Below are 17,894 nucleotides of genomic sequence, written 5' to 3'. Positions count from 1 at the left end.
AAAGTCTCGGACGTAATCGGAATTGTGAAGGGGAGAATTATGTGGTGGCGCGTGGAAAACGGTCCGGGTTACTATCGATCCGCGAGGCACTCGAAGTGCTAAAATAGTTGGCAGAAGCAGCGGACCGTCGCGACGGCAATCGGCCGGTGCATTAGTGTGCCGTCCGCTGGATACGGGAATTGTTTCTGAAAGGAAGTTCGGAGCCTTGGACGCGAACAAAGATCTCTGGAAAAAATTTCTGTGGTCCTTCCGTTCCGCACAGCCTCGATTCCTTGGTTGAAAAGGAACCGATTTAACTGACGTCGCAGCTGGTCAAAGGGAAGAATTACTTCTAACTTCCGAAAGAAGAGGATTTAGACCGTAGCCGCGACATTGGGGAACGTGATCGCCTTCAATTCACTTTTACCCTTGTCCTGGTCGTTGAGCACCGTAGGGTTCAAGTTTATGGGGTTTAATATATCCGACTAATGGCGACGAGACTCCTTCCTCTATCGTCCTCCTGGAGTATTGGTCGGTTTTTAATCAAACAAGTGCTGCGAGTAAATCATTCATCAGACAAGTTGTGTAAAAGGAGTTCTGCAAAAAAGAAAGTATAGTTAGATCACTGCCAGACAAGTGGTGTAGAATGATTTTGATCGGACAAGTAGTGCAGTAAATCATTCATCAGACAAGTAGAGTAAAAGGAGTTCTGCAGAAAAGAAAGTATAGTTAGATCACTGCCAGACAAGTGGTGTAGAATGATTTTGATCGGACAAGTAGTGTAGTAAATCATTCATCAGACAAGTTGTGTAAAAGGAGTTCTGCAGAAAAGAAAGCATAATTAGATCACTATGAGACAAGTGGTGTAGAATGATTTTGATCGGAAAAGTAGTGCAGTAAATCATCCATCAGACAAGTTGTGTAAAAGGAGTTTTGTCGAAAAGGAAGCATAATTAGATCACTGTGAGACAAGTGGTGTAGCTTGATTTTTGGTCAGACAAATAGTGCAGTAAATCGTTCATGAGACAAGTAGTGTAGCCGATGTTTGGTCAGAACAGTGATATAGATTGATTTTGGTCAGACAAGTAGTGTAACCTGATTGTTGGTAAGAAAAGTGGTGCAGCTAAATCTTCTTCGAACAAGAAGCATAAATATTTTGGAAAAATAGCATAGTAACAGGTAACGTTATTAATGCAATGCCGGCCAGGCGGGATGAGTTTAAGCGCTGCTCTGCGGCATCGTTGTGGATGTAATTGGTGCCCGTTTGAGCGTCCACGAAATACGTTGTAACCTCAGAGCCCTGAGAGTCGGCGTTCCTGCGGAATGCACTCGGGCAAAGGGACTTTGAAGTGTTCCTCGAGATCCGATCAAGGAGCTATCAGACGATCGAGTATGTCTTTCGGTCGGAGACATAGTAAAAAAGAATTTCTCCCAACGGCAACGTAAACGGTCCCGTGTGCGAGGCTAGCGGATACTCGTACCCGAAGACGCTCGGTGTATTTGTCACCGTCAAAAGGAGATACTTACCACCGTGGTGGCACTCACGCGCGCATGGTTTTTTTCAAGCAGCTCCCGATTCGCGTTTAATGTGACTCGCAAGCTGCCTTGAAAGCAGCTCCTTCTGCCCTTCTTCTCCTCCGCGTTTCTTCGACTCGGTCCCGTAACCGGCGCGATGTTTTTCCTTCGTTTCCCCTTTCATCCCGTCGCTTCTAAAGTGTCGGGAGCCTGAAAGAGCTTCTTTCGGCCACTGTTTCCCGATTCTTTCCGTCGCGTCCGCTTGTTACACCGTGCCGCGGCCGTTTGCGACAACAGGGCTGTTCCACGCGACCCGAAACTTGTGTACACTCCGAGTGTAGTTCGAGGCTGCCGATGGTCAGACTGCGAACAGAAAGCTACTTCTCGACGAACAAGTTCGGCGAAACTGTCCGACAACAGACACGAACCGATATTTCACTTGACTCCGACACGTTGCATTCTTCGGTTATTGTTCTGACTGGTACTGAAGGTTGTTCATTAGTCAGACAAGTAGTACGTGTCAATAATTCGAGGCACAAGTAGTATATGTCCCCTACAAGCCAGACAAAAGGCTCAAACAAATTTCTCTGGGATTCGCACGAATGTGCGAACGTTCTCAGACAGATTCGCAGGGTGTAACGGAATAACAACGCATAAATAAAGCTCGGTACGGCTAGCGAGACGATAATATACTGTTTTCCGGCGTGACACCGTCAAAAATCGCGAGTTTCAGCGGGAAATGTGCGCGAAATGCGTCCGCACGTTTCGTGCAGCGATTAATGAGCCTCATTCGGGTCGCGGCGGCGACGGTCGAGCCAAAGCGCACGTGTTAAAAGAGATTAAAAGGCAGAACGAGCGACGCTTGGCCAGCGGATCAGTCGAGAAAAATGCGGCCGCGTTGTGCGTGACTTTCGTTCATGTTTTCGTTGGATTTTTCCCCAAGCAATTTCGCGTCCTCTGTGCACAGGCAAATTCCCGTGTCGGCGGAGGGCAACCGCTGCCCGGCCGAAAATCCTAGCCTTTTTTTCAGCGATGTTTTCAACGGCGCGCGCCTGGAAAACCTTCGGTGCAGACAGCTGTTAACTCGAACGTAACTCAATCCCTATTTTTTACGACCGTCGTATTGTTTCGAACCGCCTCATGCTGGGCTCGCAAGCAACACAACGCAATACGCTCCGTTTCCCATTCAAAAGGATCCGTAAATCATTGCGTACGCCGTCCTACTCTTTTTATTCAACATTTGTGTATATTCTTCATTTTGTTTTTTTAAATATTTTACGAAACTGTTTCGACACAGTTTGCTGGTTCTATGAATTGAATACGTAGCCGAACCGCCACAGGAAATGAGAGAAACGTGTGTGCCAGCTTACCGGCAGAATTATCCATCTATTTCTGCCGGGAACAATGTATCGAGAAACTGAGAATGTAATGGTGTCCACGAAGAATTAGCCGCATTTCCGAGGAACATAATCGCTGATCTAGAATTACCCGGGAGGTCCGGGTAAAATCTGGGTCAGGTCCAGGTGTCAGGACCTCTTTCTCTAGCGGCGGTGGTCACGCCCGGAACTTCGAATTTCGATTCGTCGGGGCCACACGGGTCACCGTTCTTTCCACGTTGGGTAGAAGGCGAGTCTGAGAGAAAGAGAGCAGGATAGAGCGAGATACAGTGAGAGCGAGTGAGATAGCGTCCTTTTCTCCGCGCCAGGGCCGAATGAAATATGCAGGACGCCGTCTCTTTCGCTGGGTAGAACGGCGCGGCGTCAGGCCGGCCTCGGGTGGGGTTAATTGCAAGGAAATACGATAAAGCGGACGGGAAGCGTTTCGTCGAGACGTTGGGAAATTTATGCGAGCCGCGGAGAACCGGTCCTGCCCTGTGGAAAGGACAGCGCAGAGAGCCAGGCCGCGCGTCCCGCTAGAATAGTTCAGAGAACCGCGTCTTTTACGGATTCCGATTACCCTCCACGCGACTACGTCTGTCTGGGCAACATTCCACCGTCCCGCTGGAACACTTTGAACCCCGACGACGGTCCGCGTCAGACGAGTACCGTTTAAGATTACCTCGGCCGTGTTGCGATTAGATTAGTCCGCTGCAGCCCATTCTAGGGTGGAACGCCGACACTCCGCTTGGAAACTTTAGACTCGAGCCTTTCTGATCTCGAGTTATAGCGATACCTTGTTATGCGCGCCGCTGTTTGACGCCGGCAGACAGCGCACAGAGAGGCATATTGGTTTTTACGAAGGAACCAGAGGCCGAAAGGGTCTGCGGCACATAGGAAAAACGATACCGGACCAAGCGATAAAGCACTCGAATCGATTGAGGAGGTGTACACGCTTCCACGATTACAAGGGTGCGACATGCGCCTTCTCACTTCTCAAAAATCCTATTTTTACGTTTACGAGGTGTAATTTGAATTATTCGGCAGAATGTAGCTGTCGCATCTTTATGCAAATTATCAGGTGCAAAAAGTAATTCGTAGCTTTTCCTTTCCCTTCATACTTACTTACTAAAGTAAGTTCCGTCACACTGTATATGGCTTGTTGACAATAAAACAAACAATAAAAGCTGGCATTAACACAAAATTATAAATCAGTCGATCAATTCTAAGAGCCGCGAATTAATTTCTACACCTAATACAAGGTCCAGTGACTGACCCGTACCATTTAACGCAAAATATTCACGATTCAGTGGATTCAATTTCCGATCGCAAGCAAACCTGTTTGACATCTACAACGAGAAAGACTCTTTGTTTTCAGACGAACGAGAGATCGGGAGGGTGAAACAGCGAGGGAGAAAGTCGATAAGGGTTGAAAACTGCTGGAACGATAAAACGAACAAATTGATTCTGCTGCGAGGTAAGTCTGAATCGTGGTCGACCTATACTACTTGAACTGAAACGGTGATCTCAATTATACTCGAACCTTAGTCGATAAATAAAATGCTACGAACAAGAGACTCGTGGGAGGTGAGAATGAAACAGCCATTTAAAAAAGAAGTTGCATTTTTATTACAGTGACGTACGTATATATTACATGACACAGTGTGTGGTACATCTGAGATCTCCCGCGATGCGATAGAACGACGCACACCTATCGAGCGTTTATTTTCCGTTTCGCCCGTCGAGCACACAGTTTATCACCATTCTCTCATCTCCTCTCTCTCTCTCACACACACACACACACACACACACACTCTCTCTCTCTCTCTTTGCGAATCATACATATAATAATACATACGTACAGAGACACTCACTGGCCGCTCTGACAACGAGATACCGCCATAAACCCGTCGCCCCACTCCACCGACAGGCGGTATCGGCTGAACAGCAATTCGCTGGATATTACACAGCGCGGAATCTAATTTCGAATGTGTTCCTGATAACACCCGCGGATAGCCTATGGTACAGCGAAGAGCGCGCGATATCCAGCGCTCGCTTTCGGCGGGTCGCGAGAATAACAATCACCCTATTCAACAATTATTCGCGGATCCTCGGCGATCTTTTCCGAGGATATTTTATCAATAAATGTCCCAAATGTCTGGCTTTTAATTGGCCCAGAACTATGCCCACTCCTGCGCGGTGTACCCCCTTGAGGGGCAATATCGGCGAGACACCACTCTAATCCAATGACAAAACTCTTTATTTTTCATTACGTTTTTTATGAGACTTTCACCAACGTATTCGTGGCATTCTTCTAATGGAAATGATACCGAATATGATAGAGTTCTGATGTTGTTTACTTGTGTAACGAATAGACTGCGGATCTTTATGCAAAATAGAGATGTTCCGCACTGATCGTGGGAAGCAGGAATAAAATAAAAATCGATTTCATCCCCTAATGGCTTTGTTGCACTAAAAACAGCATCGCGATATTCTGAGATTCTCCTACTCCTTTACTGTTTCATATTTCACCCAACCATCTTCTTCATGAATGCATAAAGATCCGCAGTCTATTCATTACAGAAGTAAATGTAATTGGAATTATATCATATTTGGTATAATTTCCGTTTGAAAAATGCCACGAATATGATGGTGAAAGTCCTATCAAAAAATAATGAAAAATACAAAAGTTTTATTATTGGATTAGTTATGTTTATACTTCTCGGAGCTCCGCTGTCCTTTTCTACGTTCGGCAAAAGTCAAAGTATCCCTGACGGGGACCCGCGTTGGGGACAATTATCGATAAAATACTGTAGAACGTATCTCCGTTTCATCCAACGTGTCCCCGTTTCTTTTTGGCGAGTTTGCTCTCCCTACCGTCGAGACAAGCGGAATCAATGATCCTATAAATTGAACTACTGGTTCGCTAGATGAAGAGTCGTCGAAAATTGTCGCCTAACTGTTTTCTTTATTTTTTCGGCTGCCAGACCTCCTACAGCCCCGTGTGTAAAAGGTCGTCGTTCCCCGTCGCGATTCGTCATCGACGTCGTGTGCCGAAACGCGACAGGGCGTCCTGGCCCCTTGGCGATCGGAAGTTCAAGAACGCGCGAAGCTTCGCGTTTGTCGCATTGTCCGAAGCGGTTTCCCGAGCCATTTGGAAACTACAATGCGACTCTTGTTCCGCGTGAGCGACTCGCTCGCGCGCATGCTCGTAAATTGTCACATAGGTCTTCGCCCAAGAGCGAGACAGGTCTTTCGCGTCGTTGACTTCGAGTCCCCACCCCCCATCCCCTGGTTCACTGTCACACAAGTGTCATCGTTTTTCGGTAAGATGCGTAGAAAATCACAATACAAAAATGCTCGATTCTGTCCGCGATCGTCGCACTCTCACACGCGCACCGCTCTCGAGTTTTTCGTTTTGCTGAGTCCCGTGGTGCCGGGCTCCAGCGATCCCTGGACTGAAGAGTTTTCATGGGTTCCCCATAGATCCTGGGGTAAACTACCGAGTCGGGTGTGTTTCGCGTTTGCCGCTGAGCTTCAGTCTATTTGTCTGCAGCACGCTCAAACGTTCGAAACCTCCACGAGTCGGGAGTTTTTCGACTTGTCTCATACGTTCAGGTTCGTGTTGCCCACGTTGTTGATGAAGTTCGAGTTGTGGCCTTCCTGGCTGGCTTGTCGAGCTGCGTGACCAGCCTCGCCGCTCTGTATGCTGAAATGTCTGTACGAGATGTACTCCGGAGGAATCGGTTGCTCCCTTTTCACCGTTTCGCGTTGCTTCTTCACCTTCAGGTAGCCTAGGACAGACACCAGCAGCAGGAACACCACGAATCCCATGCAGCAGCCTACTATCAAGCCTAATCGCCTTGTTAGGAAGCTGCTCACGCTGCCCGCGTCCCCTATCGATGCACCATCGCTGCTGATCACCGCTTCAGGTGCTTCTAGAGTGTTCACTTCGGTGCAACGGCTGGTTGTGCTGTCCGCCATTTGAAGGTCCGAGACGGTCTCGAAGGTCTCGTGATTGGAGAAGTTGAACTGCTCCACTGTGTCCTCCTCCAGATGCTGAGACACCCAGTTGCCCAACCCGAACACGCAGATTAGGTAGCGACTGTTCGGCAGGAGCTTCGATAGCTTTGTGGAGCGGGAGGCTGGCTCGAGGATCCTGGCTCTGGTCTGGAAATTGGGGAATTTGTTACGGTTAAGAAGTTTCAGTTTTATGGTTAAGTGGGTAGCCTCGTTTCTACTTGTTGCAAAATCTATCAGCCGCGATTTCGTGCATTTATCACGCGAACCAATACGTATTATTTACGATTCTATTCCGTGTGTATTTAAGGGGGTAGATGAAAATTGATATATGCTCTCGGCGCACGGTTTCGATCAGTAATACGGACAAAGCAAATTTGCAATAATTAACTTCTCAACGTTTCGATCCGGGTTTGAATCATTATCAAGAGAATTGCGTCTGGAAATATATAATAAAAGAATATAGTAGAAATTTAGCAAGGGAACGCAAACACTGATTGTAGTTGCTATGTATAAATAACTGTTTAAAAGAGTGTAATTGAGTGACTGTTTTCCATGCTGGTCTGAATTGAACTGAGATGTGTGAAGACCGTTGAGAGAAAGCAAAACATACAGCTATTGGAACGACGTATATTGACGTAGCCAATCAGACACAATGATCGAAGGTTGTTGAATCGATTCTTGGCGGTAAGTTCAAATTGGCAAAATGCCTGTTCCAACAATACACATCCAGGTGTATACCATATACATATGGTAAGAAAATAATTGACATTCAATGTTTATGACCATAGATGTTATAAAACACAAGGTGTTTCTTGTTAGAAGAGAATAAAGTTTTGTATAAGTGGAAATTTCATCATAAATACATTACTGGTTTAGTAATGTTGCGTAATATTCATGAATCTTTGGTGTTTCGTACCTAAGATTTACACTTTGATGTTTAATCATGTGAATTGTTTCCAGTAGTATTCTGTGCTGTAGATTTGCGTTAGAAGGGGGTTGAGTTGCGTTTCGAGGATTGTAAGGGTGCGGGATGCGGCTTCTCATTTCTCGATAATGCAGAGATGGGGTTTTATCAGTATTTTTCAGTCAAAAGCGTTAGCTAAAAGATCAAAAAACCATCTTTGCATTATCGAGAAATGAGAAGGCGCATCCCTCACCCTTGCAATCCTGAAAACGAGAGTCTCCCCTCTTAAGAAGTTCGAAACATTGAGCGATGTTTTGGGGATAGTACCTCGTCGATATTGTCCAAAGCATGGTAGGCCACCTGGTAGCCTCTAATACCCGAGTGATTTCTGCTCTGCCACGAGACCAACACGGAGAACGGCTGAATGTCCTGGATCGCCAGCTTCAGGATGAGGGGTGCGGAACAGAACGCGTGCGGGTCCAAGTCCAGGAACACCAACCCCCGTAATTCCGGCGGCTGTTCGCACCTCAATAATCCGCTGTCCATGTCGTTCATTCTCAATCCTCCAACTCCGCCTCGGTTCCGACCCACGCCGCCACCTACCAGCTTCTGGTGATCGCGCAGCCACTCCCATAGCTCCTGGGACTCGCAATCGCAGTGCAGTGGATTCTCTGCGGGGACAATGCCGTTAAATTTCCCTCGATTATAAAATAACTCGAAAATATCCCGTTACGGTCAATTAAACCGCGGATTTTGCTGGATTACCGGAAACTGGATTAAAGCGGTGGCCTGATTAAAAAAAATTGAAAGTATCAATCTTAATTGAGGAAACACATTTTTTTAACCGAGTGAACATTCATTTAATATAACGACCGGAAAGTTTCGCGCTGTCTTTCGCAGATAATTCGAAAGATAAACCGGCCAAAACGAGCCAAACGAAATCAAGAGCAATACGTTCCGCGATCCCGAGATCTCACCTTCAGCCCTAAGGCTCCTAATCTGCGTTTCCAACGGGCGGAACGCGTTCAGCGGCAAGTTGGCCAAGTAGTTCCTGCTCAGATCCAGGATTCGGAGTTTCTTCAGCGGCTTGAACGCGTCTGGCGAGATCGAAGATATCCAGTTCCCGTACAGATGAAGTTCGGCCAAGTTCTCGAGATGCTGGAACGTGCTCTTGCCAACGCTGCTGATCTTATTGTACGATAGATCGAGCACCTGCAAAGCCTTTAGATCTGGCGGGAAATCCTCGAGGTCTTTCAACCTGTTGTGCGTTAGATTCAGCAGTCTGAGATGTTCCAAGCCTTTCAGCCTCTCCTGCGGCAGTAGATCCACCTCGTTCATGCTTAGATCCAACGTGAGTAATTCTAGAAGACTTCGGAATGCACCAGGAGATACCCTGGAGATCATGTTGTTGCCCATGAAGAGGTGCATGAGTTTAGGGAACGCTTCGAAATCCTGGCTGGTGACGATGGTCAGGTTGGTCCCTGAAATATGGATCTCTTGAAGTGCTGGATACTTAGCTTCCGAGCTGATCTCGTGGATCCTGACGAGAGGATTCGCAGTGACGTTGAGCCAGGCCAGGCTGGGGATATTTTGAGCAGACAGAGCCACGGCAGGGATCTGATGAAACTTGTTGGCAGCCAGCTCTACTTTGCGCAGCAGGTTCGATCTGGCGAAGAAGTTGGCTGGCAGCGCTGTCAAATGATTGTGACTGAGATCCACGGAGATCAGACGAGATAGATTCACTTCAGCGAATCCGGACAACGCCATGATGTAATTCCCACGGAGGTCCAGCTCCCTCAAGCTCGCCAATCCATTCAATCTCGACATCTCCACATTTAGAATCTCATTATTAGCCAAGGACAGGAATTCCACGGTAGTGGCATTGGCAAAGGCATCGTAAGGGATCTCGGGGAACCTGTTCCCATCGAGCTTCACCTCCTTCAGCGAGTCCAGTCCAAGGAACAGCAAAGCAGGAAGCACTCTCAGCACGTTGTTGCTCAGCAGCAACTTCCCCAGGTTCTTGTTCTTCGTGAACAACTCCGGCGGCATCCTGCTCAGCTGGGACGAGTCCATGGCTAGATGCTGAAGGGACGGTAGCCCGTCCAGAGAGTTGCTGCTGATCTGGCTGAAGTTGTTGTAGGATATCCTGAGGACCCTCAGGCCAGGGATATCCAGGCGATCTAGAGCAATGGCAGTGAGGTGGTTGTGTTCGAGGTTCAGCTCGTACAGGTTGTTCAGTCCGCGGAAGGCGCCGTTCTCGATCACGCTGACGGTGCAGTTCTTCAAGTTCAGCGTTCTTATCGGTAGCCCCTCTTGGAAGATTTTATCGTGTAGCACGTTCAAGTGATTGTTAGCTAGATCGAGGACACGCAGGCGTTTCAGAGCAGTCAGAGCGTATGGATCCAATCGTCGCAGCCCGTTATCTTGAAGATAGAGCTCCTCTAGTTCGTGAAGCTCGGAGAAGGTTCTAACAGTAACGTGGCTGAGACGATTCATGCTTAGTTCGAGATATTTGAGCGCCTGCATCGGTTGGAAGGCTGTGTCCTCGATCCTGGAGATCGAGTTGTTCGTCAGATACAGGCGCTCTACTAGCAATAGATCCCGGAACAGCGGTGCCTGCAGCCTGGTCAGCCTGTTGTGCCCTAGCCACATGATCCTAACGGAAGCCTGGCCCCTTAAAGAGTCGTTGTGCAGCACGCCTAATCCATTATTGTCCAGCTGTATGGACACTAAGGAGCTACCGCTGTTTCCGTTCTGTCCAATGTCGTTTGTTACTTGAAACACGTCACCAAGAACTGCCAACAAGTTGCCCTGCAGGTTCACGTGCTGCAGGCTGTGCAGGGATCTGAGAGCACCCGTCTCCATGTCCGTGATGGCGTTGTTCTGCAGATGCAGTTCCAGTAAAGATGGTAAAGGTGCAAAAACTCCGCGCTTCACCTCGGTGATCTGATTGTCCTGCAGCCTCAGCTCCCTCAAGGACTTCGCTTTAGCAAATGTATCGACTTCCAGCTCTCTGATGTTGTTCCCGTCCAGGGATAAAGTGGAAAGGTTCTCACAGGGCTCGAGGAAGTCTCTTGGCACCTTTTCGATGTAGTTGCCGCTGAGGTGCAGTTGCGCTAACTGGCTCAGGGTCGCCAGACCTCTCGCGTTGATCCTTCTGATCGCGTTCTGCTGCAGATAAACCACCGATAGGCTCGTGCTGCCGGCGAACGTTTCCGCAGGGATCTCGAGGATATTGTTCTCCGCCAGGAAGAGTTCTTTGAGCTCGGGGAGTTTCGAGAACACGCCGCGGATGTAGTGTATATGGTTGTGGCTAAGATCGATCGACCTGAGCCTCTGGTTCGCTCTGAACGTGGAGACGTCCAGCGAGACGATTTTGTTGTGGCTCAGGTCGATAGACTCCATAAATATTAACGAGATGAACGCGTCCTTGTCCACGAACTCAGCGCCGTTATAATACAAGGAGAGCACCTTCAGGGACGGACAACAGCGGAAGCAGTTCAACGGGATCCTTTTGAAGTTGTTGCTGCTCAGATCAAGGAAGTTCAGAGCATCTAGCCTGGAGTAGCCGTCTTCAGGAAGCTCGGACACCTCGTTCCAGGCGAGTCTCAGAGACGTCAGGTGCTCAAGCCGTCTCAAAGACGTCATCGGGAACACCCTGACCTTGTTCTCGGCTAGATCCAAGTCTGTCAGGGTGCCCTCGAGGCCAGCGAACGCGTACTCCGAAATCTTTACTATCTGGTTCCCCTTGAGATTGAGCTTCATCAGGGCGAGTCCGTAGAAGCTGTAGCTGGACAGCTCGTGCACCAGATTCGCCTCCAGGTCCAGGGCTTTTAAAGAACTGAGCGTTGCCATTGCTTTCTGCGGCACGTGCGGCAAACGACCCGAGACCAGCCCCAGGGACTCCAGGCTCTTGCTCAGCCGCTTGAAAGCGTCCTCGCTGATTTCGCGGATCGCCGAGTGCGAGATCTGCAGATGCCTGATCTGGGAGCCGGGTGGGAAAGCGGCCGCACGAAGCTCCTCCACCTTTCTATCCAGCTCGTAGACGCTTAGCGACTGCACTATCGCTCCTGCAACAACCGTAGAGACGAATTAGGGCTTGGGACGGGGCTGGCTAGCTTTGGAGTTAGTTCTCTGGAAAACATTATGTAAGTCTGCTGACCGAAGCAGCCGCGATAGCGTTTAAGGAGGTAGACTCGTTTCGAAAGATGGGATTTTGCAGTAGTGAAAAGCGGTACATAACAGGTAAATCTAGGCAATTTTTACGTTTACGAGGCGTAATTTGCATTATTCGGCAGCGTGTGGCTGTCGCGCTTTATGAAAATAGCTACACGCGCAGTTAGTGTTCCTTCTCGAGACATTTTATAATTGGTTATTTCTCATTTCGCGAGAAATTTAAATCTAGGAAAATCCTTATGAATCTCATTTATTGTGTAACGTATTTTCGGAAATGAACAAATACGTATGTCCTACCATCAGACAAAACATGTTACATTTTAATGTAGGTATTTAAATATCTCTGTTACTTGTGATTGTACGAAAAAATGTCAGAGGGGAAATTTGCACTGTTCAATAAGCAATTTTTTGGAAACCATATTTCGAAACTTCAAGGTCATCGTTATTTTTATTTAAAGGAGGTCATATAATTGTTCTGTATTCCTATTCAGAAAAAAAGACAAATCCAACGATGTGCTATGTTCCATAGTTAAGGTGAATTTCACACAATTTTCAAAATTTTCTATTTAAGTGCGCCACGTCATCCTTTCATTCGAACGATCTCAAACTTTGCACAAATTTTTTTCTCACCTAAAGGAACAATACTGGACAGTTGCGCGCATTGTATCTCGATAAAAACTTTTCTCCAAGTATAGCTTAGGTCCACCCTAACGTACATATTGGACAGGAATAAACATTGAGTTAATGTTTTTTTGCGCTTTTGATAAATATTATCAACGATATTCCAAATATCATAAGTATTGTTTTATTTTATTAAAAATTCTAGAGAATTCCTGAGAATTCTCGAGAAATATAGTCTTATTCCTCATTTCTCGAGAAATGAAAAATGTTGAGAAATCAGGAACACTACGCGCAGTTGTATGCTTCCGAATAATGCAAATTACGCCTCGTAAACGTAAAAATGAGACTTCTGAGCACATTTGACTACTAAAAACCCTATCGCATGCCTTATTGAGAAATGAGAGGGCGCGTCCCGCAATCCTTGCAATCCTGGAAAAACGAGTCTACTCCCTTGAAGGAGACTCGAGGCGAGTCCCTCGGCTAAGGCAGCAACCCCGGGATATTCAAAGCAGTGGTACCAAGCGGAACGCGTCATCCTTGGTTTGGACAGGACTGGACAGTGGAAGAGACAGGATATCCCGTCCGGCGGAAACGGAATTCCCCGTTTTATCCAAATTTATTCGCTCGTCATAGGAGCGTGTACGTACCTTCTCCCTCGGCGGCGTGTATCACGCCGGACAAAGCGCTCCTGAGGGACTCCTCCGTGGCTCCGGCACATTCCAGGAACAGACCGTCTTCGAAATTGTAGCAAGGACAGCCAGGTATCGTGTCCGGAGGCGGGCATTTCGCGCTCCTAGCTTCCTGCGCAGCCATACATGCTGCCAACACCACCGAGTAAATGAAACGGAACCGGTTGCGGCTGTCGGGGGCTCCGTGTCCGCCGCGCGATGAGCCATGCCACTTGCGCCTCGTACGCGGCCACGTCGTCCACATGTTATTATTATCGAGCCGCTCCTTGCCCGGCTCGACTCAATCCGCTCATTGTTTCCCCGACCACGCTCGGAGACGCTGCCCCGCCGCCTGCGAACAATCACACACACACACTCTTTACAGCCTGACTCGTGCTACTTCAACACGAAAATACTCCCTTCATATTTTAGGGGATTTAAAATCAATTGAAAAATCTGGAACAGTTAAATTAACCACTTGCCCTACGATTTAATTTCCTAAAAAAGGAGAAACTTGATATAAATTGTGTGCCTGTATATATACAAAACCAAAATAGAATTTTAAGTCGGTTTAAAAGAAATTATTAACATACATTTTTATCAAAATCTCTTCAGAATCTTCATCGCGAGTCAGACACGATATTGTAAGGCACGGGGGTTGATAGACTGCGGATCTTAATGCAAAATAAAAACTTTTCCACGTCAATTGAAAAACAACAGGGGCCACGTAGTTGAAACTATTACACCGATGTCCTTAGATCTGTTTCATATGTTCACTGCTTTAAATTGTACGTCCCTATTTTTGTGATTAGTGCAGAAAATCCGCATTCTAGTAATGAAATATTAGCCGGGCGCAACACTTCCGGCAAACCCTTCGTCCGACCCTTAACCGTATTATTCTACTTACACCGAGGGCCCACTTATCTCGCCCGATCACAGATGGCTCTGTTCTACTTGCCAGGTTAAAGATTCATCGACCCGCCGAACACATGCACCTCGACAATCTGATCGCAGTAATTCATATCTCGCTCGCGGTGTAATCGACTTCGCTTACAACGTCGATAAAGTCTCTCGCCGGCGGTGGTAATTGCATAAGTACGGTTGTCTGGCCAAACACAGACCCTTTCCACGGAACGAAAATTCAATTGTTCTACGTTGAATGTCCGTTTACTTTCGAGACGTTTATGTCCGTCCGGGGCGAGACTATTCTACTTCCGTTGAGAGCTTACTGACATTTAGTGGCTCGAGACTATGGTCGTGCAGTAAACCGTTTTAAGCTCAGTTCAGTCAAGATGAGTATGTTTACGTCCAAGTTAGGTGTATTTCTTCTTTCAATCGTCCAGCAGTGAACAGCTCGCGTGTGTGACGTGTACGTCTGTCTACTGACGAGACTATACTACTTACACGGGCGTTTAGGGTTCCGTTACGTTGGCCCGACAGTAATCCGTCTTATTTTACTTGCCGGGCTACTACAACGTCGAGTTCCGCCGCTGGGGGAAGTTCGCTGGCCGTTAACGCTCCGCCGGGTCTGCGGTGGTACGCCAACGGTGTTCCCCATACAAGAAATGTTTTGATACCTTTTGCCGGGCGTGCCGCGTTCTCCCGGGGCTTACGGTGTTAAACATTACACAGCGGGATTGGGGCAGTTGATGCTGCGCGTGGAAACTTCAAGAGTTCAATATTAACTGGCTCGCACACCGCCGCCGGTGGACGCAACCGGCCCCAGTGTATCTTGCTCCCTGACCATACTGGCTACCCGACAAACTTTCCCGTTGCCCCTCAGTCAAATTCTTCAATGGCTTTGCCGTCCAACTTCTGCTTGCACAACAACGGATTTCCAAATCTATCGGTAGCATGTGATTTCGCGCATTTATCACGCAAACTAATACGTACGTTTTTTTGGAGATCCTTATTCCACGTGTATTTAAGGTGGATGCGTTTTTCAGTAGTCGAAAGTGCTAGATAAAAGATCAATTTAGGCCGCAGTTGCCCTCGAAAGTATTTACGTACACGTTCAAATCCCTGATCTCTAGTACGTTTCTTTTTCAATGTTCTTCCTATTGTTTCAATTGTTTCAAGAGCAGCACGATCGCGTTCCATTTACCGTTAAAAACAAATGCCGATCACGGAAGATTAAACGTTGATGCAGCTTATCCAGATAATGGAGGCGTCCGAAGTGTGTCCGATGACTACGTAAACGCGACGCTAGAGCGTCTCTAGAACGGGAGCGACGGTTTCGTTGACAATGGGGTCGTCAATTGTGTAACAGCCCGTAATGGTGTCAAGATACAGAGCCCGATCTACTTCGCCTGTTGAATCCGGCGCAGACACGCCTGCCAGATAACGAACGGTTACGTTCTACTTAATTATGCACAGGCTGCGATTCATCGTTTGCCCCCGTGTAAGACCTGTCCTACTCGTTTCGTGAACGCATTGCTGTATATCGTTCTGTGTACGGCTTCTATTCTATAGACCGGGGTACACATAGTTGCAGAAGCTTTGCCTGGGTACAACATTCCTGTTCTACTGATGCTTGGAACTGTCACAAGTGCGGCTCATTTGTCCGCATTTAGACAGACCTATTCTACTTCGAACGATCACGTCCCTGTGCAAACGTCCGCCAAATTGCTCGATGATCAATGATGGAACTCTGGACACGATTTTACATAAACTGTACAGGGTAAACCACTTTATGCATTTATGGCTTCTGAAAATTTTCAGAAAATGCTAGAATACAAAATTCTCCACTGAATTCGATGCAAGATTTTTATTTGTTTCAGATCTATGAAGGCTGCTGCCACTGAAAATATGATTTGATTCGTTCCCACTTTCTTAAAATTTGCCTAGAAAAATATCCGCGGTCTAATTATTATTATTTGTAAAAAAATAGAAAAAGCACCTTTTTGCAATTTTTTAAAATGTGATACTTACCGAATTCGCCTTGAAATCCTCTAACAAATAGGCATGAAAAGATTGTAGGCGTATTTGCAAAAGATTCAAGGTGACCTTGAAAAATTTTGAAAAGAAGAGTTTACGAAGAGTTTGTTATAACCACGTGAAAGCTCTCTCGAAACCATGCTATACCTGATAAAAACATTTTCGATTGGACTGCTAATAGCAGAATAATATCTAGTGGTCACGATTCATGATTCACCCCCTGTATAATTGTTTCAAATCATTTAAATTCTTTTCTGTTGAGAGCCCTTTGCATTCGGGCCTTATTGAAATATTCTTTTACTTTTTGGCGGAGGTTGGAGGAGTTTCGTCTGGTCACGGACGGGTTTAGACCACTTAGAGGTCTGCATCTGAGCAGCTAGGTGGCCCGGTGATAAGAAAGAGAGTTCTTCTAGCCGCTCGGTCATAAACCTCGCAATTTCTCGAGCGGTATTCTATTCTAAAGCGGGCCGGTACGTAAAATAAGGTTTTTATGCCAAGCAGAATTCCCTGGGCGAAGTCCGTGGGTCGTACGTTATGCACAGTAAACGGAGAATAAACCCGGTTTTATCGGTTAATCAGCATCTAATCCTTTCCCGGGAACACCGTCGCGTTACAGAATTACGCACGAAAAACTTCGCGTGCGTTTTTATCGGGCTTATCACGCATTAACATTTTCTTGGAATATTTCTTCACGCACACCGGCGATCTATCCGAGCCCTGTCCGCATACACGAGCGCACACGGTCGCGGAACGTTTCCCGTGGCAAAAGATTATCGAGCGAAATAGAGATTTCGAGTCGCGAACGAAAGCGAAAGCCACGGGCAACCGGGCGAACGATGTTAATACCGTCACGAAACCTTTCTCTCCCGTCGATAAGGCGAACCTTCAATCGTCGACGACCGCGTCGTTTCGTTTTCAAAATCGTCCACTGATCGCTGGGGAACCTCCGCGAAATATTTATTTGATCGTTTCCGTTGCGAACGTATCGCATCAATCTAATTTCTGTTACGAATTCAACAGTGCTTAGCGTCAATGCACGCAAGCGTACCGTGGCGAACGCTATACCCATAAGGGAAGATAACAGTCCCTTTGTTCCGTGAATTATTAGGTTCTCGCATAAATAACTTCGGCCGCGAGCAGAAACATGTGTGCAATTCTGAGAATTTAATTGCGACTCGGTGCAACGGCCATAAACGTTGCACAATTATTCAAACAATATCCAACACGGCCGGGCTTGAACAAGCAAGGGGGCAAGGGTAAAATCTCGGCAAGGGACTTTCTGAATATAAAGAATTCTGCAAAAAGTCTTGAAAAATGCAAATAACCTAGTTCGAAGTAACTGTATTTATTCAAAACGTAGTCGAATTGCAGGGAAACGGACGCACGGTGTACAAAAACGTTCGCATCGCCCAGCGAAACGTCGAACGCGCGGACGAGTTCTTAAAACAGCGAGTGCAAACTGCGAATGGTGAGCATTACGGTCACGGCGCTAAAAATCATATTAATATGGGCAGCCGTGCGTCGCGTAATCAGGCTTCGCCCGGGCGCACGCGACCGGCAATGATTAAAAACTTGCATTACACGTGTGCATTAATTAAAAGCGCTGGGACCGTAGGAACGCCGGCGGAATTATTGATTTTTCTACTTGGCAGTCGACTGTGACCCGACGCGAACCCGCGCCGCGGCCCTGACAAA

The 17,894-nt window shown here is 47.2% G+C and overlaps 1 protein-coding gene across 5 annotated transcripts in view; it reads right to left on the bottom strand.

The window, feature by feature from the left end:
• Window positions 1-4,475: 4,475 nt before the first annotated feature.
• LOC143215757 (uncharacterized) overlaps window positions 4,476-17,894 on the bottom strand; it is a 281,565-nt gene continuing 268,146 nt past the window's right edge. For all 5 annotated transcript variants that reach the window (XM_076438167.1, XM_076438169.1, XM_076438165.1 and 2 more), the window contains 4 exons: window positions 13,242-13,614; window positions 8,775-11,867; window positions 8,125-8,468; window positions 4,476-7,040 (listed from right to left, as the gene is read on the bottom strand). In XM_076438167.1, the coding sequence (XP_076294282.1) occupies window positions 6,477-7,040; window positions 8,125-8,468; window positions 8,775-11,867; window positions 13,242-13,527 (4,287 nt within the window). In that variant the 5' untranslated portion in view covers window positions 13,528-13,614 and the 3' untranslated portion in view covers window positions 4,476-6,476. The remainder of the gene's footprint in view (window positions 7,041-8,124; window positions 8,469-8,774; window positions 11,868-13,241; window positions 13,615-17,894) is intronic.

The sequence above is a fragment of the Lasioglossum baleicum genome, chromosome 14 (assembly GCF_051020765.1).
Source record: "Lasioglossum baleicum chromosome 14, iyLasBale1, whole genome shotgun sequence".
Lineage (NCBI taxonomy): Eukaryota > Metazoa > Arthropoda > Insecta > Hymenoptera > Halictidae > Lasioglossum > Lasioglossum baleicum.
Note: the sequence above shows the minus strand (reverse complement) of the source record. Positions and strands in the feature narration are given on the sequence as shown.